The sequence below is a fragment of the Choristoneura fumiferana genome, chromosome Z, assembly GCF_025370935.1.
Source record: "Choristoneura fumiferana chromosome Z, NRCan_CFum_1, whole genome shotgun sequence".
Taxonomy (NCBI): Eukaryota; Metazoa; Arthropoda; class Insecta; order Lepidoptera; family Tortricidae; genus Choristoneura; species Choristoneura fumiferana.
The window spans coordinates 40,525,545-40,550,777 of NC_133472.1; the positions used below are offsets into that span (position 1 = coordinate 40,525,545).

The 25,233-nt window shown below is 41.5% G+C and overlaps 2 protein-coding genes across 2 annotated transcripts in view; one reads left to right on the forward strand and one right to left on the reverse strand.

Annotated features, from left to right (window-relative positions):
* Window positions 1–8,685: 8,685 nt before the first annotated feature.
* Window positions 8,686–13,157, forward strand: LOC141428692 (ADP,ATP carrier protein-like). Its single transcript, XM_074088727.1, has 5 exons — window positions 8,686–9,431; window positions 9,969–10,230; window positions 10,824–11,055; window positions 11,758–11,935; window positions 13,108–13,157. The coding sequence occupies exons 1-5, from the start codon at window positions 9,245–9,247 to the stop codon at window positions 13,155–13,157; spliced, it is 909 nt and encodes a 302-aa protein (XP_073944828.1). The 5' UTR covers window positions 8,686–9,244.
* Window positions 13,158–14,515: 1,358 nt separating this feature from the next.
* The window catches only part of Dhc1 (dynein axonemal heavy chain 1), an 83,867-nt gene continuing 73,149 nt past the window's right edge, over window positions 14,516–25,233 (reverse strand). The window contains 14 exon segments of the mRNA XM_074100145.1: window positions 14,516–14,769; window positions 16,309–16,441; window positions 16,944–17,096; window positions 17,568–17,724; window positions 18,131–19,106; window positions 19,199–19,351; window positions 19,498–19,666; window positions 19,797–20,686; window positions 20,689–21,364; window positions 21,472–21,720; window positions 21,794–22,588; window positions 22,673–23,315; window positions 23,515–24,007; window positions 24,245–25,231. Coding sequence (XP_073956246.1) covers window positions 14,516–14,769; window positions 16,309–16,441; window positions 16,944–17,096; window positions 17,568–17,724; window positions 18,131–19,106; window positions 19,199–19,351; window positions 19,498–19,666; window positions 19,797–20,686; window positions 20,689–21,364; window positions 21,472–21,720; window positions 21,794–22,588; window positions 22,673–23,315; window positions 23,515–24,007; window positions 24,245–25,231 — 6,728 coding nt within the window.

The following is a 25,233-nucleotide window of genomic DNA, read 5'->3' on the forward strand; positions in this document are numbered from 1 at the left end:
CAGAAAGAACTAATTCCAACATTCGTGCCGTTGTCCTTTTGCAGGCATTTGAACGCTTATGTGCGTTTGTGGCAGACAAACTTCGGGGGGTTACTCCGAAATTCGAAGTTCGTGTCTTGCCGTCCCTCTCGCTCCTATTAAATACTATTATCATGAGCGGGATGGCATGGTACGAAGTTTAAATTTTGAACTTCGCAGTACTAACAGGCCTGTAACACTATGAATAAGGGGGAGGTTATTGCGGTGCGTTCGTGCCTATACTGTTGAAATCACGGGACAGAACAAACAGGAGGAAATGGCATGTCTTCGAGACACGATGATCATAAATAAGTTCATCTGAGCATAGTTACGTCAATTGCGTTGTTAAATTTGAATTATTTGAGTAGTTTCCGGTAGTGTGTTCATAGCCGTGTTGAATTTAAAAAATGCTCATTTCGAGGCTTAAAGACTCGAACCCTAAAGACTCTCGAGGCTTAACGACTCAAAGCCCACAAAGACGGTTTATACGCCAATTTAATTCCCAAATATAGTCGAGTCTACAAGACTCTGGAGTCTTAAGGGTTCGAGTCTTTAAGCCTCGAAATGAGCGTTATCCACAACTCTAATTTAAATGCTTTCGTAAAGAGTTCATATCACGGTGCAATATTTTAGAGACAAGATTTCAAAGTGTGTGCCAATTCCTGGCGATGGTTTCGGTACAAAACGGGACTTATAACCATTTCCTTTTGTTTTTCTATGCCGTGGTTAAAGTAGATTGTCTATCTCACAGTAAATATTATAAAATATTTAGGCTTTGGTAAACGCTAACACTAGCTTGGTCCGGATCATATTATAGTGCCCCTCTTTTTGCTTCGAGGGTTAAAAAGTAGATTAAATTTATTTGACGGATAAAATGTGATGCCGTCTCTGTTTGTTTTGTTCCAATAGACGAAGACGGCATCACATTTATCCGTCAAATAAAATTAATAATTGGGCGGTGAAACAGCCCCTTAGTTTACTTCGGCAGGGATAAAATACACGGGGGAAAAGAAAACTGTACTTTTATTGCGTAGGAAGATAATAATATGTAGGTTCATTATGGAAGCATATTTTGAATATATCTATCAATGGGTTGGATTGAACATTTGCGTTAAACAGCCCGGTGAGTGAGAGTGGCGTGTGTAGGGTCTACGCTAGCTGACGTGGTTTGCGCGGCGCGGGTGGCCGCCTGTTGAACAATAGTGTGAGCAGCGCTAACTGCGCGCGTCGCGTGCATAGGATTGTGCCTGCGCCCGCGCCAGCTAGCGTACACCTTTAGGTCTCCGGGTGCGACGTTTCGCAGATAGTGCACGCGACCTTGGCGTCATCGACTATCCCTAATTCTATCGCGTAAAGAAGCTCCGGGCATCGTTGCGTGACTGTCTCTCCAAGACAACAGTGACCTACGATTATCTGGCAAAAATCTATGGTGTTGATGAAGATTAACCGGTTGGAAGAGCTGCTGCGTGTCGCAAGGTTCTGATCAACGGGCTGTGATTATACTAATATCGTGTCGCGATGTGCTGATTAATTTGTATGTGCGCGTAGCCACGTGGTGATTATACTAGCGCGGAGCGAGGGTTTACTTACGCTTAGCTTTGAATGTGTTGATGTATGTGAATCGTGGGGCGTGCTAATGTAAGGTTCATACGAAATGTATGTAACCGATTGCACTCCCACGCGTTGCGACACGCGGCGTGGCTCTAATATAACCCCGGCTTTAACCGGTTGGAAGACTGCTGAAAAAAAGGAGTCCCTGTAGCGATGTCGTAAATTTTCGTGTCTTTAGTAACTTATATAATCTGCTTTACTTACAGCTTTGAATGTGTTGATGTATGTGAACGAAAAAACCAGAATGCAGTACCGTCTTATCCATAAGGCACACCGGGGGCTGTGCCCCGGGCCCTCGATGTCACTGGGGCCCCGAAATCCGCTATATTAGCTTAACGAAAAGATGAAATCCAAAGGCACCCATCCATTAGTGACCACGGCCGACGTTGTTACAAAACCACATAGTTATAGAATCTGCTCACATTGCACGATAATCGATTAGGAATGCGACCTGTAGAACAGGCAGCCTAACAGTCGTCAGACGTACGGAGGCATTTTTGCCCAAGCTGAGACAAAGACCTTTTTCTAAACTGATTTTGATGAAACATGTCTAAGAATCATCGCTAGAAAACCTGATTTCCACAGATATAGATTACACTAGATTACGCAAATGCATCTACTTCGCGTGTCCGAACCCCGACCAAACGTCGGGGTTGGCCCCATACAAAGACTGACCGCTAACTGACTAATCATGACTAGTGACTGACTCGAGCCCGATGCGCATCGGGGAATTCACATCGCTAATTCGCTCTTGAGACGTCACAGTAGATATAAAAAAGTGTCACGGTTGGTTTTCATGCAGATTGAGGTGTTTGCGTCATCTAGTGTAATCTATATCTGTGGTGCCAACAGCGGGCAAACTTATAACACCCCTCGTTTTGCGTCGGGGGTTAAAAACGTGTTAATAAAACGCTATTGCAAGAATATACTTAAATCTAAGTCAAATTTATGCAATAGGAACAATCAATCAAACGAACAGTAAAATAATTAAAATTTCAAAAACAATAAAATTGAATATAAAATTAAAATTCACTTCACAAAACTGTGAAAAATGTCAACAAAACGAAAACAAGAGTACATAAAAACAAAATGAAATGCATATACGAGTATGATGTCGACATTAAAATCTCACTGTACTCTTTTAAAGAGTACAATGACTTGTCTAAAAGAAGTTTTTTTAGTGTGCGTCCAAATGTCAGTCGAATGCCATGATGATAATGTCATGAAAATTAAGTCGAATGCCGCAAGCAACGTGCGGTGACCGCAGCAGTGTAAAGAACACGTTATCCTGCCGCACAGCTGCAACCCCTCTAACATGGCCGCCGCATTAGGCTACAGACTAATTATGAAGTTAAGGAAAAGATCGGTGATCGCATTAGGTTTACGAAGTTGTGTATTTACCGTATTAAAGGTCGACCGCTTTAGTTGGTTAGTGTAAAGAAATTTAGCGTATAGATAGACAATGTTCGGTGATGAAATCAGTTTAAGAGTCGTGCGGCCATCGTATTCATCATCAGCCGGAAGAGGAGGCCCCTTAGAACGCCACAATTAACGTCAACTCGCCACTTGCATCCACCGGTTTCCCGCCACTCTCACGATGTCAGTCCACCTGGTGGGAGGCCTGCCAACGCTTCGTCTTCCGGTTCGTGGTCGCCACTCGAGGACTTTTCTCCCCCAACGGTTATCTGTTCTTCGAGCGATGTGGCCTGCCCGTTGCCACTTCAATTCCATATTTTTCCAGCTATGTCAGTGATCGTATTAGGCGACACTAATTTAAAGATGAGATTAGTCGGCCGAAGTAGACAGCAAGGCTTGGCGGACTAAGCAATGTAGATCTCATTCTACCACTGAACTATCGATGACTTACAGCCGGTGAGGGGCTACAGTGCGCCATTGTGAGACTGCTAAAGACTGTCCGCGATAACATCCGGGCATGCCTGATCTGGTGTATCTTTGTAATGAATGCTAATTTTCAAGCAGCACTTTTTTGTAATAGTCAGTGGTTATGAAAGTACATAATAAAAATATAATCATATCAAAAAGTTTACACTTTAATAGCTTAGGGCCTGCTTGTGGAACTGAACACGTCCATGAGGTTTGTGGTGAAGGAAAACATGTTGCGAGAAAGGTGCATACCAGCGTAACAATTTAGTGGTGTGTTCCCAATCCGCTACAGGTCTTTGTGGGACCGTGGTGTGACTGACGTACTGATTATTTTTTTTATAAAAAATATCACTGCAAGCCCATTCAAGTGAAATGTCTAACTTTTATTACAAAGGTCTGGTCGGCTAGGAAAGATCCTTTATTTACACACATATCATAAGTCCTCTTTAATGCGTTCAAAAACCGTAGGCAATGACGAGCATTAACATCCGATTTTACTATGACAACTTTTTTGTCTGTGGTAGTAGGTAACTGCAGTAACGCAATGTTCATCATTACAGTATCAAATATAGTACTGTAATGAGTTTCAAATTTGGAACAGCTGTCAAAATCAACGCAATTTAAAAGGGGTTCTATTCTGGTATCCACAGACACGACATTTTTTCAATACAAAAATTTCACTTTAGTATGTTTTTAAATTGCACGACAACTTGACTTGTGAATAATACAGTATATAGGTACATTTTACAGTAGAGTTACTAGGCGACGCTGGCTTAAGTTTATTCTACGCGAACCAAAAGCCAGCGTATGTAACTTAATATCTGAAATAGGTATTACTATGTACGGTAGATAAGCAGCCTCATGGAAAAGCATTATCTGCTAACGTGTATTTATTTTAAAATGCACTTTCTCTTGTAGACAATAAAGTCGTTATTTCAATTAACTATTTTATTTTATATTTCCGTTAATTTTAAACAGTATTATGCGGTTGAGGGCACAATAGAATACAATGGCTTCGTTCGAAAGGTTGGCTGTTAAGGAGATCGGGACACTTCAAGTAATGAGGGCTATCGCGAATGAATTCGCCGCTAGGGGCGCTAGTGTAGCGTGAGGTCTCCGAAATGTCAAATCTCATAGTTTTTGGTTGAGCTACGCGGGTTAATTTATAATTAGAATAATTTTGTGAATATTTTGCATTACCTGAAATTAATTATGGCAATTATGCGTTATGGGGCAATGAATGTCTGTGTTTTGAGACAGTTTTGTCTTTCGAAAACTTTTGTCCTCCCTTTTTTTCCGAACAAAACGGGACTAAGCAACACTGTGGTTGCTGGATATTTTTATAGTAAGGTTTTAAGGTGTATTAAATATGATTTTAATCTAAACTTTGTTTTAACGCCCGTAGTAACAGACTCTGAAAGCCACACTTAAAAACCTCACGCAACAGTGCGCCATCTAGTGAGACAAAAAACGATAGCCCTCATTCCTACTATAGTATAGTAACTATACAATCCCGTGCTCGCAACGCGCGCAGTTAGCGCTGCTCGTACTGTTGATCAACAGACGTCCACCCGCTCCGCGCAAACCGCGTCAGCCAGCGTAGACCCTGAATGAGGCTCCAGCGTGTACTATGCCACGTCCATCACTCTCGCTGTTGGAGTACTATGTTATGTATTCTGTGGTACTATAGGAACGAGTAGTTTGCCGTGCTGCACTTGCAACTTCAGCTTCGATTTAGATTTAAATAACTCTACTGTTCGTGATAGCGATTCCTTCAAGGACCATGCACACCAATAGTGTTATTATTAGATTAACTTCTTTTTCATCACACTTGCTCGTAAACAGTGTCGTAACATGCAGGCTACCTTAGTTGCAACCATCCAAATAAAACCCTCGACCTTAATGTGCTTGTCATGAAACCCGTGATCGGTAAATGAGTCATTGCGCGTACACATTGTCTTGTCATGAAGCCCAAGGTCGGTAAATGAGTCAGTGCCCGTACTGATGGTGCTGCGCGCGCTGCTGCAGGACTACATGGACCACCACATGCACACGCACGTTGCGGCGCATGCCGAGGGAGGGGGAGGTAGAGGGCGACGTTGCCAAGAGCACAGCCTAAGGTATCGCCAATATTTGGAAGAATTATATTTTTTCTTTTACAAATATAAAATTTTACTTGCAAATGTGATGAAAAACATTGTATGTCGCACGGGCGGTACTAGAATTACGAACATCGACTCATTAAAGCCCTCAGTCTTCGACTTCGGGCTTCTAATAGACTCTCGTTCGTAATTCCTTATTTACCGCCCTTAAGACACAATGTACTATTTTAAAACAAAAACATTAACCGGCTTCAAATGTGAATAAGGATTAGAACTGAAACGATTGTGTAATCAGACAACCGTTGGAATAAACTAGTTCATAAATAGAGTACTAGAGTAGATTGTAGAAATGTATACAGTTGAATTGAGTTGGTATCTCGTTTGAAGTCGGTTCAAAAGTAGCCCAATATCCACGAGAAATTACGAGTATTAATTGCCTTATTAAATAGTTAGCACTGTCTATAGATAATGTAATCCATTGTGTCAGTGAGTTGTATACATATAAGTAGCTGTCGTCATTCATCTATGTATTAAATCAAATGCCAAGGGCGGTGTAGCGGCCAAGTATTCCCAGCTATCTTCATTCCTTTTTTGCACCACTGCTTACAAGGTACTGGGAATTTTTCCCAGTGGCTCCCAGTGTTCCCATTGTGGGAAAAGTGGGAAAAAATCAGTAGCTTACTGCGGCAATACGATGCAAACTATGCTGTTTTTTTCCACTTGTCCACGATGCGAACGTCTGGGAAGAAAATCCCAAATAAGCAAGGAAGGAATGGTTCGTGGTGCTGACTTATGTCGATAAAGAGGTTAATGTTTCCTAATATGAGTACGAATGCCACGAGGGTAGAAAGAGATGATGTTCGTGAGCGCCCGAAGTTAAAGTTTAAAATTTCAAGACATCAACAATATTAGGTTTTATGAAATAGACAATTACAGTCGAGAGGGTATTATTGAATGGGATCCATTATTAATTTTAAGTAAGGCCTGTGTTTGTAGTGTCCCACGCGCTAGGCCAATAGCCAATAGTTTGACCAATCACAAGTTGGCTTAAAAATTAACAATTTTGTGCTAGTTAAAGTGTTTGGCACGTTTTGTTTTAGCAGCCGATGGTAGGTATGTCCAGATCGCTGGGACGCGACCGGCAGAAATTAGTGAAATGTATAAAAGTGTATCATTTTGTAATGTCAATAAAATAATCGTGAATTGAGATTGTGCTATTTCATTTTTAGGGTTCCGTAGTCAACTAGGAACCCTTATAGTTTCGCCTTGTCTGTCCGCGGCTAAGCTCAGAGATCGTTAGTACTAGAAAGCTGTAATTTGGCATGAATATACATATCAGTCACGCCGGCCTAATGGTAAAACTCGACTATCTATTGTGTGGGGTATCGTTGGATAGGTATTTTAAAACCATTGGGGTGGGTGTCAGGACGATCTTTTGATTCAGTGATCTGTTTGCGAAATTTTTTTTTTATTATTTGACTGGATGGCAAACGAGCTAGTGGGTCTCCTGATGGTAAGAGATCACCACCGTCCATAAACATCTGCAACACCAGGGGTATTGCAGAGGCGTTGCCAACCTAGAGGCCTAAGCTAAGATGGGATACCTCTAGTGCCAGTAATTTCACCGGGTGTCTTACTCTCCACGCCGAAACGCAACAGTGCAAGCACTGCTGCTTCACGGCAGGATTAGCGAGCATGATGGTGGTAGTAATCCGGGCCGACCTTGCACAAGGTCCTACCACCTGCAACTTTAAAGTGCAAATTTTCATTAAAATCGAGCGTCGTCCGTCCCCCTCTAAAATCTAAAGTGTTGGGTGGAAAAATTCAAGATAGTAGTAAGAATTACAAATTTACAAGGAAAATTATAACGGCTAAGATTGCTTGAGAATTATTAGTAGTTTAAGAGCAGCCTAAGGTATAAAATATACCTAAATATTTTCGTAAATGGCTGCGGAACCCTATCTTGGGCGTTCTTGGCTCTCGCTCTTAGCCGATTTTTATTTAGATTTATGATCGCAAATACCGACCCACTGCGGGTCGGGTCACGCGCGATATAAGGTTCCGTACTCGCAATACCCCTGGTGTTGCAGATGTTTATGGGCGGTGGTGATCTCTTACCATCAGGGGACCCACTTGCTCGTTTTCCATCCCGTTGAATAATAGTTATTTGTGTCACAAGGGAGCAAAATGGTGTATTTACGGCGAGGGCGTACATTGAATCCAGAATGTAGCGAAGGATTCTGCAATAGAATCATGAGCGTAGCGAGGGATTCTAAAGTAGAATCCTGAGCGTAATGAGGGATTCAAGTGTTAACGCCCGGGATGAAAATAATTTGGCTCCCGTGTGGCTCATACAACTTTTCACACCGAGCATTAAACTTGAAATAAAAAATTCTTAATATTATTATAGACAAACAGCATAGAAAATGTCGTGGCTTTTATAATTATCAACTTCAAAAATGGCATTTGCAATAAAACACCCCTGAAAAGCCTTGAACAGAAAAGTTGCACTTTGCTCCCTCTCGTCAGGGAGGAAATGTTACTTTTCTGAAGGAGAGGTGTGAAAAAAAAATACCTTGCGTGCTTGATGTACGGCACGTACCTACTTACAAATGTCCGCATTGGAAATTTCTATCTAGAATAGAACAGAAAAGAATTGAAATCGGAGGACTAATTGCTTGAAACTTGTTACGTCCAGGTCAACAAGAATGTCCCGTCATGTTGCTTAATCTACAGTACCTAGGTATCACCATGGTATCACCGATCAGAAACGTTTCGACCGGCTGTGTTATAATGAACCCGCGGTTTCTATTATGTTCTTAACTTCTTACAAAACAGAAAATAATCTGAATAGAATCGTTACGTTTGTGGCCGGTCTAAATAAAGAATATAAACTCCTTGTTAAAAATGATTTCACTAGAATTTCACTTCTATATCTTTTTTGCGGCATAGACCATCATTTGATGTGGAAACTTTTTGCATAACGAATCTCATCGACTGAAACTACGTGGTTCAGTGTCTTCATCTATGTTCATTAGTTTCGTAGAAAAGCATTTTTCGTCGCTACAGCGTAAAAGGTTCCGCAGTGGATATGAAAGAGTATAAGTACCTATAGAGAAAGTGGATATCAATGGTTGGGCTAACGCGGAGACAGTGTCCGGTGGGAAGCTTTTTGTAAGATGTAGATAAGATTGTGATTCAATACTCAAAAAATATAGACAAGCCCACGTATTATCCAGTCTAAGTCAAATAAACGTAGTGCCTGCAAGTGGTTCTTTCTATATCGCTCAAAGAGTATCTTCTGCAAACTACTTGTCTTAATTCTAAATTCAAAGAAAATTCAAATGCTAGTCGCACGTCTTTTGTAAGTAAACTTCAAAATCATCTAAAGTCAAACTGCCAAAAATAAAATCTCAACATAAAAAGTGCAAATATTGACAAATATATTGAAATTCCCGTTCAAATTTAATAAGCTTGCCCTTTAAAATGCTGTCAAACACGGGAAAGGATATAAAAAGATTAAGGATATAAAGGATATAATAAGCATTTCGTTGTGTCAAAGTGATACAGCAAGCCGGGGACGAGGTTCCGATTACTTCTTTTAGGTGTAGTTAACTCGAGCGTTCAAAATGGCGGCGGAGCCAAAAAAGAAGGAGAGGAAGAAGAAGGATGCGTGGGGGTTCGTGAAAGATTTCGCCGCCGGGGGCGTGTCGGCGGCGATCTCTAAGACCGCGGTGGCACCCATCGAGCGAGTCAAGCTGATTCTGCAAGTGCAGCACATCTCCAAGCAGATCAAAGCCGAAGATCGGTATAAAGGTAGGCCTTTAAACAATTACGTACTCCTTTAACATAGCTATAGTGTAGTGGTTTGTCCTTGGCCTCCGAAGAACATCGTGGGTTAGAATCCGTGAAGAAACTATGTGTTTAGTGGGTTCCCTTTATCTTGCATAATATCGATTCTCCGAAATACACTTCGCATAACAGGTTTCTCATAATTTTTTATAGCCGGATGATACTTTTGCATAATCTTAACTTTGCAGTTCAGTTCGCATAATATAGTCATTTATCAGAATATTAAATAGCAGAACACTATTGCCGAATATAGGTACTTCTGTAGAATATTAAATAGCAGAGCATTAGTATCGCCGATTTTTATATGGCATAATGGCATAGCAAAATACTAGTTTGGACTATTGTATTTTCACTTTGGCCCTTCGTACACAGATTCGTAGATTTGCGTAGCCTTGTGTACAAAAGACCTTCCAGTCACCGCACTTCAATGTAGGTTAGGTACCTAAGTACTTGCAGCTTATCACCATGAATTTGTACCTACCGTCGCCATTCTCTCTACAGGTATCGTAGACGCGTTCGTCCGCATACCCAAAGAGCAAGGCTTCGGATCCCTGTGGCGTGGGAATCTGGCCAATGTGATCCGGTACTTCCCAACTCAGGCCCTCAATTTCGCCTTCAAGGACGTCTATAAATCTATATTCCTCGAGGGCGTCAATAAGAATACGCAGTTCTGGCGGTACTTCGCAGGAAATCTGGCGTCGGGAGGAGCAGCCGGCGCGACTTCTATGTGCTTTGTATATCCCCTGGATTTTGCTAGAACTAGGTATTTACTTCTAATGTACTCGTATTTTATATCAATGACCTGCTGACGGACCCTTAAACCTCCTTGCACGTGAAACAATTTAATTGCCAAACATTTATTGATTTTGCTACAAAATCCTTTTTCCGTTCACATTATCAAATTTCGAAGTCGAAATAAAACTATAACTAAACAAAAGCAAGAGCTTTTGTTTAGTTTTATTTTATTCATAATGGAGTCGTACGCTGACGACCAACCAACCTTAGGGTAAATTTTCTGGCCACCTTATACTAAAAATGAATTCTATTTATAGGAACCAGAATTCATTTCAGTATAAGGTGGCCAGTAATTGACATCTTCCTTATACTAACAATGAACTTGTTTATACTCGTACTAAGTGACTAGAAGTAATTTTTAGTGTAAGGTGGCCAGTTATTGAACGGTGACCAGTAATTGACGATTTATTAACCTATTTTATGTTTCAATTCACAATTCGATTGCCAATTTAGTCAAAACGGACTTAAAATTCTATTGCATGGAGTTCTAATGTGCCGAGCTTTTAAATGTTTCTCGATCGGACAGTTAAATGGCCTTTTTTAAAATGTCCTCGCTACCAGGTTAGCAGCAGACGTAGGCAAAGGCAAGGACAAGGAGTTCAACGGGCTGATCGATTGTCTCGCCAAGACAATGAAGTCGGACGGGCCGATCGGCCTGTACCGCGGTTTCATTGTGTCCGTCCAGGGCATTATCATCTACAGGGCGACATACTTCGGCTTCTTCGACACGGCCCAGGGTATGATGCCCGACAAGAAGAACACTCCACTCGTGGTCACCTGGTTCATCGCGCAGGTTATATGCCTTTTTTTAATAAAATACCCCTCTGCTCCTTTGAACACATTTAAGCGATCTGCTAACTTAGCACACACTGTCTTGAACGCGTTAGTATTATTACGTCTAAAAAAGCAGCTGGACTAAAAAGCAACTGGTCGAAAAAGCAACTGGACTAAAAAGCAACTGGTTGAAAAAGCAACTGGTCGAAAAAGCAACTGGTTGAAAAAGCAACTGGACTTAAAAGCAACTGGTTGAAAAAGCAACTGATCGAAAAAGCAACTGGACTAAAAAGCAACTGGTCGAAAAAGCAACTGGTCGAAAAAGCAACTGGACTAAAAAGCAACTGGTCAAAAAAGCAACTGGTTGAAAAAGCAACTTTACTAAAAAGCAACTGGTCGAAAAAGCAACTGGACTAATAAGCAACTTGTCGAAAATTTGACAAAAACCTAGGTTAGGTAAGAGTTGCGTCAGCGCCTCACCCACTCGGAAATTTGAGTCGAAGAATTTTAGACCACTTGCTACTTCGAGCAGTTGCTTCTTAGACCAGTTGCTACTTCGAGCAGTTGCTTCTTAGACCAGTTGCTACTTCGAGCAGTTGCTTCTTAGATCAGTTGCTTTATTACTTTATTAGATGAAATGATACTAATCCTTTTGAACGTTACTGTGACTTCATATAACATTGAATGAGAGATATATCTACGGTGGCTGTCCCGCTTGCAGGTAGTGACGACGGTGGCTGGCATAGCCTCGTACCCGCTGGACACGGTGCGCCGGCGCATGATGATGCAATCCGGCCGGCCGGTCAACGAGCGCATATACAAGAACACCGCTCACTGCTGGGCCACCATCCTGAAGACCGAGGGCGCCGCCGCCTTCTTCAAGGGCGCGTTCTCCAATGGTAAGCTTAGATACAGAGGCGCTGGAAGTGAAGTGATAGCTTAGATACTTAGTGAATTGTCTTATAAAAAACTGCAAGCTTTACTGAATCCGCACAGTGACCTTCACGATTAAATTATATAGACAATGTAATATAATCAAAAATTGAATGAAACTACTCTATATCGATTAATAATCTCTCGATGCGACCTTCCCCTACGCTGTCTAGATAGGTACGGTCAAAGAGTTCAATGGCCACCATGGAACCATTTCACAGTAAACGTCATAGTGACATCGCATTAATTAACAAGGAAAGTCGTAATGAATTTTCCTTTGAAAAGGTTCCATAGTGGCCCATGAATTAAATTCCTTCATTGTACTGAGACTAACTAAAGTTACACCCTTTTTTAGCATGAATTCAACTTTCTCATAAATCCAACTTTTATAACCGTCCTTACGTGCGTTCTTACTTATTTATACTTATTTATTCTATGCACTTGTATTCGCACTATTCGAACCGAATGGTATAGTTGGGCACATAAAGCTTAATGATAAATATTATGGGCCATGTGAATTTAGCAATGAACCAGATATTAAGGACAGGACATTCTGACTAGGGTTTCCTGTTACTAGTTAGTCCGTAAGAAAACTCAGATTCTGACACTGACCAGATATTTAATGTAATTTTTTGTGCCTTTTATAATTAAATAAATACTCCGATTTTTTTTTTATTGGTTTAGCTAAATAAATTATTTAGCTAAAAAGTGTAAATGTGAAAAAATACATTTAAGATATCTGTAAACAACGATTGTCTGTGTCTTCCACATAATGCTCCGAAAAATCAATCGGAACCGGAAAAATAGGATTGTTGAAAGTATATCTATGTTACCGCGAATTTAACGCGAGCGAAGCCGCGGGCAAAAGCTAGTTTAAAATATTCTTACTAGTACTACTTTTAAAATTGCCGGTACTGTAGCATGTAAGAGTATCCGGTCAATTAAAACATACAAATTTTTGTATGACGACTTAAGAAGTTGGATTTATGCGAATGTTGGTTGCTGCAAAAACGTACGCTGCACTGACAAATTACGCAAACGCTAAGCACGAAGACGACTGCGATAGCGTCAAGGATTATTTTATGCAACTGAAACAGCACGTGTAAACTGAGTTATCTTTTCCCTTTGTTCTTGACAGGAGGCGCATTCGTGCTTGTGCTGTACGGAGAAATAAAGAAATACATCTAACTGCCGCGCTCCTGTCCTCAATCCGCGTCATTACCGACACCAAAGGCCAATATTGTGAAATAGTTTATAGTCCCTGCCTAGTAAGATTACGGTAATAACGGGTGGTTGAAGCACATATTCTTATCGACAATTGTGGCGGAATGTACCCGCGTCTATCTGGATAGTTTTTTGAGGACCTCGGTCTGATTTACACAGCGGTTCATGCCTATTTTACAATATTTGCAAGTGGGTGTGTTTATGCTCTACATTTTGTGTGTGTTGAAGTTTCATATAATAGTTTATTTAATATATTTTGATTTGCAATGCGTGTTTTATTTAGAAGCGTGATGGGACACTGCGGTAGTGGATACAGGATTGTCATTTATAAATTTATTAATATATCTTTACATATGCGAAAATACACTTGAGCTTTTCTACGAAGGCAAACATCGTGAACAGGCGTTCACAAGAGATGGCACGAATCAATTGAAAGTGATAACACTTGTCAAGGGCCTCCTAATATTTCGTAAAAAAGTGCGGGTACTTCTTATAACACGATTGTCCTCCTGCGGCCCACCATACAACAAAATATGAGATCGAAATTTAAAACTTAATGTTTCATAGATAAAGTTGTTTTTTTTTGTAAATTTGAATGATAGAGAAAATGACACTTTATTCCTTTTTCAAAAGATATAAGTTCTATTACTAACAATATGTACTAGTATTATCATTATTACTTATATTAACCCTTAATAAGGCCACATTTATTGGAGCATACTACCACATAATCAAACAGCTAATCGGAACAGCTTTCGAATACATACTTGACCACCAAAGGATATTTTCAAAGCTAGTATAGTATTTCCAATAATTAAAATGAATATTGTAACTATGGCCCAAGCCGTCTTGTTCTGAGAGGAGGCCTGTGCCCAGCAGTGGCACATATAGGCTGGGATGATGATGATGATTGTAACTTATTACTAAAACAATAAGGTTGAATTTCCAAATCAATGCACGCACGTGGTCACTAAATCGCCTCTACCTTATTAAGGGTTAAATTAACCCTATGAATTAACCTGTATTCATATCATTCACTCATTCAATTCATTCGTGCTAGCTCTTTTAAATCGACCAGTACCGGAGTACCACTACCATGAGTTTACACGTTTACAGCGACCGTACTCGATAGCGACGGCGTAAATTATTTGTATGGAGAATTGTACAGCGCCACTGTAAACTCATGGTAGTGGTACAGTGCGATGTGATTCAATGGTATGGGAGCGAAGTTCCCAATCCACATTGACCCCCATCAAGCAAGCCTTCTCATTGCAGTGGGACGTACTGAAATGAAAACAAAAGCCCGATCGTCTCGCCAACATTTATTTGATATCACATAACAACGCCACTCCCCTAAGGGCCCAGTGGCGCGGGTTGCTGTCAGTTTCAAAGTCGATGGAGCCGACGTATTTAGCGTCGGTCCTCTGAGGCTTCCTATAGATAGGGCACTCGTACAGTCTCGGGTCTTTGCCGGCCGTCGTGTTGATAGCGAAGATGTAGATGATGGGCATCTGCTCGTAAAGAACTTTGGGCTTGGATTCGATGAGCTTGCCTGATTTTCTGTCGAGCGATGCGCCTGTAAAACGTTTCAGGATTAATCGCCTGTTTTCCTTTGTCTCATTTGCTAGCAATTTATTTAAATAAATAAATATCATAGGGCCAATAGACACCAATTAACCTCGTCCCTAACTAAGCAAACCACGTACCTATATAAGATAAATACATACTTAAACACATTAAACATCCAACACCCGGGAATAAACATTCGTATTATTCACAAAAATTGCCTGGCTTTCCATTGAATTCGAAATCCGGGTTTTAGTAAATTCCACATTAGATGGCGGATTTTTAAATTAGCAAAAACTGCGTTTCAGCCAGAGATGTCCGAAGATGTGTTGCGAGAAATGTGTTTTTTATGAACTAGTAACTATTAATTTAAGATTGTTTTTTTGGAATCTTTTTGTATTTTTTTTATTTCAATTCCAAATTTTTACTTTTACTAATTAATTTAATTATTAATATTAATTTATTAATTTTACTATTATTATTATTTTTTTTATTAATTTACTTCGCCTCGCTCCGCTCAGCTGCTTCCACCAGAGCTGCGCTAAGCGAAGATAGGTAAATGAACCGTTTCTATTGGTTCATGAAGAACACATTCCTCGCAAGTACTCGCAACACATCCTCGGACATGTCTAGTGGAAAGCCTTACACCGTGAGGCCCTAGGTTATGCCCCACGTTACCTACGCCGGCGGGAATACGGTTCTATGGACGGGGAAACAATAATGTACAACTCGTAATGTACGCGCAATAATGTACGACATGATAATCCGAAGCATTATTGCTTCCGATTATCATGCCGTACATTATCATGGTCGCGCATTATCAGGGCGTACAAAATATTGCGCGCGCTGTAATGTACGTAGTGATAATGTACGAGTACGACGTGATAATCTGAATCCAAGCTATTCAAATGTATAGTCATTTTTCACCGCGGATCGAGCGAGCGCAGCGAGCGAGATCGATATAATCGGAGCAGAACCGACCCGGCCGGGTTAGGTTTTTTTTTTTTTATTTCTATCACGGAAATCGTAGGTATGATAATCGGAAGACATAATGCTTCGGATTATCACGTCGGACATTATTGCGCGTACATTATTGGTTCCCTGCTAGTTCGGTAGGTACGGGGTGATAATGCACGACATGATAATTCGTGCACATAAGCACGGATTATCAGGCCGTGCATTATTTAAGCGTGCATTAACAAGTCGTACATTAACTACACCCTATGGACGCTACGCCACTGCTGGTATGTTCTGTAGGTATTCGATTTTACTTGATTATTAGGTCAGTGGGAACTACGGTCCAAGCCCTCATTCTGAGAGGAGGCCTGTGCCCAGCAGTGGGACGTATATAGGCTGGGATGCAGGGCCGTCTTTCACCTATTAGAGGCCCTGGGCACAACGTGCTGCATTCGGCAAGCGTGATTTTCAGGAGAGAGTGGAGTAGCTATCGGTTATCGTTTGGTAAAGCAGTAGGGACTAGGGGGGCCCAGGGCGGTGCCCAGTGGGGAAGAGCCTGCTGGGATGATGATAATATTAGTTTTAGCCTAACCTTCCAGGAACAAGCCATGGACGTAGACGCCTTCTGCCGGGCCCTCGTGCACGTCTTCCCGATTCAGCTTGGTGATCAGGTTCTGCAGTACCACGGAGTCCAGGGCCCAGCCTTTGTGGCTGCGAGTCACCTCCTGACATTTAAAGCTACCTACGTGAAATATTTTACACTATCCCTTAGGCAGAATTTGCACCAGAGACGTGCGAGGATTGTGATTTCAGATTTCTGCTTAGCTGTTTCCAATAGAGCTGTGCTGTGCGAGGAGCGGGGATAGGTAAGAAGCGTTCATGAAAAACGCATTTCTCGCAACACATCCTCGCACATTGTTGGTGAAAACGCATAAGAGCGTTTTCACATTATCCGATCCGATATCGGTATCGGACGACGATAGACGACATCTGATAGCCGACACCTTGTGCTGCTTTCACATATTACCGACAAAATCGTTCCGATACGGCTGGCTTAAAATGGCCGCCACGCATCGGGCTCTGCACACACAGAGACAATTTAGATACACGAACAATCAATTTCACTATGATTTCTTTGACAAAAGTATGAGACGTCAACATGACGTTAGTAGCACACAAAGGTTCCACCCTGGGTCATGATTAAAATTGTTCGACTGTACATGTCACCTGTCTCATGGCTGTGAGGAACCCCTGAGGGTTGAAGAAGCCGGTCATCCAGAAGCAGGTGGGCCGGCCCTGCCGCAGCCACACCCGGTACTGGTGCTCCCGCTCCAGCAGCTCAGTGTACCAGAAACCCAGCGTCGCTGACTCCCATGACACCTGTACATTATTGAAGAAAAACGGAAAAGTTGTGGTTAAAAATTTCGCTCCACGACGTGGCCATTTTGCGATAGTGAAGCAGAACAGAAAAGTGTTGGTTAAAATTTTGTACAGTTATAACGTTGGTCTATCCACGACTGCGGTGTCAGAGCTTGTACTACAATGTCATTATGTTAGGCTTTCTGCATATCAGTAGTCGTTTTGCGTAGAATGGGTTATTTTGTAGATCCAGTCGTTTTCATAATAACCCGATTAAGAAAGATCCTTATTTGTGGGCTAAGACTTTAAAAGAAGTGTAGAAGAAGAGCTAACTAAAGTAACTAACACTTAACTATAGTTAAATATAGTCCTCCGGATCGGGTTCGATGACCTGCGTAAGCTGAAAGACCTTCCATTACTCAGACTGAACATCCTGTAAGTTTCTCAATTCCCTTTTCTGAACACAGTTTAGGCAATAGTAGGGTATAGAACCTTGAGCCAATTCTGCGGTATCCGGGCGTCGTACATGGCGTCGAGACTCTCGCGCAGCGCCTGACTCATCACGATGGTGCCATCTATCGCCAGCTTCAGATTGCACAGCGTTGACTGCACTGACTTGATCACGCGTTGAATTCGGTCAATTTCTTGCCTGGAAAACACAGATAACTTATACTCGTATAATCACCAACCAGAGACTGGATTTTTTGCGATACTGCTTAACGCTAGGGACTTCTCAATTTATTTATCGATTTTGCTGTTCGATATATCGAGACTTGATCGAGACTTAACAGTGCATGGTGCAAAGTTGTCAAAATAATAATGGCAAGTAGTATTATCGATAAATAGCAATCTTGTCCAGATCATGCTGAATAAATATAGCAACAATAATATAATAACAGAAAGAAATACTTAGGTATAATTATTTGCATGGTGACATTGTGTTCTTAATACTAATAAAAGTTAACAGAATAGAGCTAGTAACAGTTCTAACATTAGTACAGTCACATCCACAACACGGGCTTATTGCGCCACTTGCTACTGTTGAAAACACTAACCTTAAAAATATGTTCATTGGCAGAAAAGCTCCCATCTTCACCAATGCTTCCCTAACTTCAAAACTGACATACTGCTTTGGCAACTTCTCCAGCATGTCTTCAGCAAGTCTGTATACAATACTCTCCCTGGTCTCACCTCCCTGACTACCGCCTTCTTTCGGCTGTACACTTAGGATAGTATCCAAGATGTCCTTAGCACTATTGATCTGATACGTTATGTCTGCGTTACCATGCAACCCGAAAACCTCAGGAGTATCAGTCAGCGGCAGTTGGTTTATGTAATCCACATAACCTGACAGGTTTCTCGTTTGGGGCACTTTGTATCCCTTATAGAACTCAAACCCTGGCCGGAGTATAACGTCACAGAACCAAACGTTGGTGAAAGTAGTCAGCAAGCGTTTGTCGAAATCATCTGTGACTCGACCTCCGTATTGGACCTCACCCAGCATGTAGCAAATTGTCGGCCAGGATATGCCCTTCTTAGGGTCGATGTCATCAAGGTGGTTCTGAATGAACTGGACGCTGGCGGCGTAGTCTGCTTGGTTGAACTCATACGGTACGTTCCAACCCAAGGGACCAAATTTCCTCCGCTCTTGTAGTATGGTGTGTAAAAATGCTACGGCATACAGCAAGGGAGGCCATTGGGACAAAGACGAGTAATCTAACGTGTCCTGCGTAATGTTCTGATAAGTTCTCTTCATACTAGCTCTGATGCCCTGAGGAGGTTCGTTGGTAAACTTAATTGCCATTTGTAGCAAACCTATGGGGAACTCTGTATGGACCTCTGTTGTCAGCCAAAGCCTGAAAGATTCCTGGATATGTTCAGTTTCTATGAGAGCATCCATGGCTTCCACGCAGAAAGGGAGAGACAAGTGAATGTTCTGAAGCAGCACCCATCCGCCCTCGTTCATGGAATCGGAGATCATTTTACGGGCGACAATTTCTTGACCTTGGCCCATGGATACGGCTTTTATTTCTAAAAAAATAAATTACCGGAATCAGTACCATTGACACAAGATTAAACATGTGCTTGATGATACATTTAGAATGGTAAGGTAACAGACTTACGTATTTCTTTGGATTTTGCCAGAGATGCGATTTGCCCCGAAGGGTCAGATCCGATGGATAGGATGCAGATGAGAGGTGTGCGCGGCTCTGACTCTTCCCAAGTCGCTTCAAGGTTGAGGATGGAGCCTTCACCGTACTCGGGACCCAGGGAATCTACATTAACAGAGATTTTGGATAAGTGCTTCGCGAAACAATAAATATTTAATTAATCTCTAAATATTGGCAGGGTCTAGAATTCTGACACCACATACATAACAGAAATCCTTGAATGAGCATGCATTATACTCATATTTATTTACCGACTATGTACTTCCTAGCTTGTGACAGGGTGCGATCAGGGCTCCAGGAGCGAATAAGCAGCAGCTTTCGGAACACGTCGAGACTATCGTTGTAGCCGCTTGGAATCGTTTCCTCCTCGGGCTTGGCTTTCTCGTACCACACCCGCCATTCTTTCTCGTTCGAAGTTATCTACGGTACCAGGGAAATATGACTATAATAAAATAAAATACATTTCTTCTAGCGCGTGTTGGACGTAACTTAATAAATAACGCAGCAGATGTAAAATTCGATTTACAAGTAGGTACTTGACTTATCTTACCTTCTGTAGCACATCAGAAAAGGTCTTCAACTTGCTTATTTCCACTAAGTTCAGCCAAGTTATGTCCAGGATCCACCTAAACGGTTTCGGAGTCACCGCATTCAAATCTAGAGAGGCGCCTCCTTTCACAAACGCCATGAATTCATCATGAGAAATGAGTTGTCTGTGAACATCGATCTTCATTGCCAGCATCAATGTGAACAGCGCTTTATGCCTTTCGTACAAACTTCGCAATGTAAACACCCACACCTCATGCGTAAGATACTTGAGAATTATATTAATACGTTCCTCAGTCACGTTGCTTTTGGTCGACTTTGTAATGGAATTGTCAAATATAGTCAAAAACTGTTTCAAAGAGTTTTGGTACATTAAATTTACGTTGCTCATTTCTACAATTAAAAAGTATAATATTGACCCTCTAGCCGCTACTGCTCTGAATTCCTCACGAGCTTTTATAATTTTCTTTTCAGTTACTTCTGCGACTTTTAATTTTTCATTAACTTCTTCTGCTGTTGTCTTAGTTACCTGCAGTACTTGGATCAATGCTTCATCATCTACTAAAGAACCTACAGAAGACGTTAAACGGCAAAGCAAGTTGCTTTCTAGCTCTTTCATACTACGTTGATTCTTCATAACTGATTCAAATAACGCTACTCGTTCTTCTTCTAGGTCAGACTTTTCCATTAATATCACTCTGCCTAATAGTTGGTCTTCCAAACCTCGCATTGTGACAGTAAAGTCAATTATAGACGTTTTAGCGCTAATTTCTGGTGAGTACGCAGGGTTAGGTAGTTTAGTAGTTATATATAGCATGAAACCAGGCATGACGTCGCATTCTTTGTCACCAACAATCACTTTCTCAATTGAACCTGATTTAATGAAGTTTTTTCCAAAACATTATCGATCACTGGATCTAATTCTACAGCTACATCTTCTATTAACAGAGGTCTGCCCAGTGACAGACTGTCTTCCAAATGAGTTCTAAAATATTTGTGGTTGAGTGAAGTGATTTGTAGTTCATTAGTGCTTTCTTTGTTTTTTATCCAGTTTTTACCTTGACTCTGTGGATCTACTAATAATGGATAGGAGCTAGATTTGGTTACGATAAGAGCATTTTGAACGGAAAGATCATCATTAGGTAACCCTTGTAGTGTCCATTCTGATATGGTAGCACTCTCGATTAACATGTTGGTTATGTTTAAATTTTCTGTGACAGGTATTTGTTTGCTCCTTAATATCCCCATCCAGTTATCGAGGAGGCTGTTTCTGAACTCCTGGTTGTATGGGCCGCAGTATGAGAGAAAACCAGTGGCTAAAACAACATCTCCTACCAATCTACCCAACTGTTCTTTGAAATCTTTACTCTGCTGTGTCCACCTAATCTTCTCCCCTCCTAGTCCGTTTATGAGAGCGGTGGCGGCGGTCATTTTTCGGAGACAAACGTTAGCCGCATCAGTCAGCTGTTGTTTTTCTGCGACAGCAGATTCGTACTGCTCCTTGACTTTGCGGAGTGACATCTCACGTTCTTCGAGCTGCCTTTCTGCTGATGCCAAGTCATCCATAGCAACCTAAAACAATATAATTTCTGATATGGTAGATATTTTTTTAGGTTTAATGTTAACTAGATTTTCCCAAAGGCAGGGTTGTGACGGAAGAGATCAAGGTGCTAACATACCTTTAATCTCGCCTCCTGCATCAAGAGGTTAGCCTTTAAAGGCAGCACTTCTTTGTTGACACTATGGAAGAAAGCCATGGCCTTAGTCCAAGACAGCAGGCCGGCCACATCTCCACAGACTCTTTTAGCTGTATCCATATTGTAATCCTCCATCTCGAAATATGGTACTAAGTGTTCTACCATCTCGTTATTTATAATGTCTTTTGGATAATTCTGAAGTTGCAACAGAAAAGTGGTGCTGGCCATCATCTGGAAAATATAAATGGTTTAATTTAAAAAAACAGATTTGATGATTATTTTTTTGAAACTGTTAATTCCTTACTTTTAGTGACTCCGCCCATGAAGGCTTGGGACATGGCGCAGCTACATCCGGGATGAGTGGGTGCAGTCGTCTCTGGAACAAGATCAATACGCAGTCCATGATCCTCATAATAAGATGCGGCGGCCTGCCGAGCTTCCTGACAGTCGCTATATGAGCTGGCTTTATAGTGTTAAGTGCGGCTTCAGCTTCCTCCAGCGCGGGCTTAGCAGCTTCTAATTTAATCTCAGCTTTTTCCTTCTCTTCCGCTATATAAGCGACTAACGCTTCAGCCTTTTCTTTAACAATTTGAACTTGATTTTTCACTATTTCCGCTTGCATAGCTCGCTCGGTCACCTCAGTGAGCACACGACCTGCTTTCTCTGATGCCAAAGCTAGATCCTGCTCCATAACGGCCAAGTCTTTTTTCAAAACTTCAACGGATATGGAAGCTTCTCTGAGTTTTTCCAAGCCAGTGTCCATACGTAGAGCGCCATCCCCTAGCTCTTTCTGTTTCATCTGGTAAATAGTTTTGTAACCTCCGATAAAGTTCAGATATGATTTAGGCGTGACGTGCGATGATCTCCGGTACCTTTGGAAGTACTCTGCGGATACTTGTGATACGACATCCTGTATTGTTCCTAGTACAGTTACGAGTTCTTTCTTCACTTCTTTAGTGCATTCGATTTCAAACTCGGCTAAGAAGTGGTCGGCAACGGAAACAAGGGCATCTTTCGGCCAAGGTTGAAACCAGTCAATGGTGCAACCTGAGATGAGAGCCGGGAAGCGAAGTGCTCGATATCTGAATGCTTCACTGACCTGAAATCCAGTAGAGTAATTGATGTTCAGATTAGGAGGTGAGGTACAAAGTTTTTAAATGTGAGCTATAGAACATCGACTTACCGGAGAAAAACACAAAACAACATGAAGATTTTGACAGGTCCTGTTCAGAAAGTACTCCATCACCAGCTCGTTATTGAGTGTCCTTTTCTGGTTCTCGCGTTTCATAATCGGAGTGAGCTCAGAAATTATTTCTTGCTGTTCGTCCTTGGAGAATAAGTTAGAAATAACACCCGATGACAGAATATTGTTTAAATATTCCAAGAAACCCTCTTCTTTAATATCCAAATCCGTGAAGATAAATGTAGTGCCTTTGCCCTGGACCCCGCACGATCTATATAGAAGCTTCAGATCTTCCAAGAAGTTGCCGACGTTGTAAGATCTGGTTAAGGCTATTTGGAAGGACCTGTATCCAGCAATAAAAGTGGACAGTTTCGTTAGTGATTGTTTGCCAGAGCCTCCTACTCCAACTAACATGACGTTGCCACGCGGATGGCGAATAACTCTGGATATTTTCACCAAATGGAACATGGCGTCTGGGAAGAATACCAGATCCATGCCCGAGCCTCTGACCATCTCGTTGAACTGAGCAAGAAACATTTCTAATCGTTCCCGCAGCTCACTGTATTCGAATACCGGCTCATATACTTTTGGCAGTTCCATGTCAGCATCTTCCCCTTCCTCGCCAGTTGGTTCTGGAGCATCTCTGGTTGCAAATAAAAAAGGAATGTGAGTCATTGTGTCATTTACGTTTGTATAATTTTTGTTCAAAGATCAGTTAATAAGCAGTTGGTCACCGCATACGGATACCAAAGTTCAGAATAGAATGCAATATATTTTACTTCTCATAATATTGAAGTTTCTGTGCCATATGCTATGCACTTAATAGCTCGAATAATACTCACCTCATAAAATCCACGAAAACAGGTTCACAATCCATCATCTTCTTGTATTCCAGACCTAACACTTCCTCTGCCAAGTCGTACAAGGCCTTGTTGAACCAGTCCTTATCAACTTGAATCGTGAATCTATCAGAAAACACTCTAGAACACTCGTGCTTCCATAAAAGCATCAAACATTTCTCTGATTCTATAACAGTCGGCAATGTTCCGACCATTCCCTGCCAGACCCTGGACAGGTCTCTTAGAGAAAACACGTAATGAAATTTAGCCGGTGTCGGAAGCAGGTTTAACCTCGTTCGCATCCATAACTCTCTGGTCAATGGTATAACCTTTTTAATGAGGTTTCGGACTTCTATCGTAAACCCTCGCTTTGCGTTGTAGTGACCTTCCCCTATGACCTTGAATATTTTGTCTATCGAATCATTTTTGGGCAAGGGACAGTTGAATATTGCGAATTGGCGCTTCAAACGAGATGGTATGTCATTTCTACCGCCGCCTGAAATTTACACGTAAACAGGTTATTATTATTTTTCAATTCGAGGTGGAAATTTGAAATTTGAGATCACACAGCCAGGGTAACTACCTAGCTTGATTACCAATATCCTGCAAAAACTGACTTAGACGGCCATATGTAACTTTAAATATGGGTTATGTAGACAGACATTAACAAAATTTGCAAAATTTACAGTCGGGGAAAAAAGAGCCGGCTGGAATTGTAGCTTTAAATACATACCTGGCTGCCCCATAGCACCTAGAAATTGTATGTCAATGACAGTAGTAAAGTCACCAGGCTTTTCCAAACTATAAAAACCACTCATACTCATGGTCTGTCTCACGATTTCGTTGGTAATCTGATCTCCCCATTCGTTGATCTGCGGTAAATTGATGTCGTCGATAAATACTAACATCTTCTTACCCCCTGGTGGCCCGAACGTCATGCCACTGCGCTTCTCTACGTAGCTTTCTATAGTTTTTTGGAATTGGTAAGGGCTTGTAGCTGAGGAGAAATTGAAGGAACGGCCCATAAATTGCTCTGGGTTGGCATTTTTCATATACGCTTTCATCATAACAGTCTTAGCTGAGCCCTGTTCTCCTAGTAACAACACTGCTTTTCCTTGTTTCGCTATACAGTGGATCAGATAATTTATTCGAACGTTATCGACAATGGGTACCAAAATACTAGCATAATCAGGAGACGCAGTGTCAGGATACTGATAATTAGTCAACATGTCATCCCATAGCTCCCATTTACCAGGGTGTTTGACATAGAAATCGAAAACGTTGCAAGGTTTATTATTAGGATGTCTAGGCAGGTCCAAAATATCTGCAAAATTCTGCTTCAAGTACGCGTCAAATTGCTCTCTGTCATTAGTTTCTAGTAGTGATCCGAATCCCCAGATTAAAACGAAGACGTATATCTTATGTAGATGCTCTAGCGTGAAGAGTATGATTTCTTCTCCCTTTTCTTTTTCTTCTTCGTCATCTATATCGCCGTTGACTGATTTGCTTGCTGATGGGTCTTCTGTTTCCTCAATTTGCGGTGGTACTAGGCCTTCTAAGAGACTGAGCATCTGCAGTATGATGTTGCTCTGAAGCACTCTCATGCTGAAGACGAGGTTTTGTGTACACCACGTGTAGACGTTGGGGAACGTCTGCTCGAAAAGTGAGCTGAACACTTCCAGTTCTCTCTCCGAACGAGTTTTGAGCCAGGCGCGAAGAACT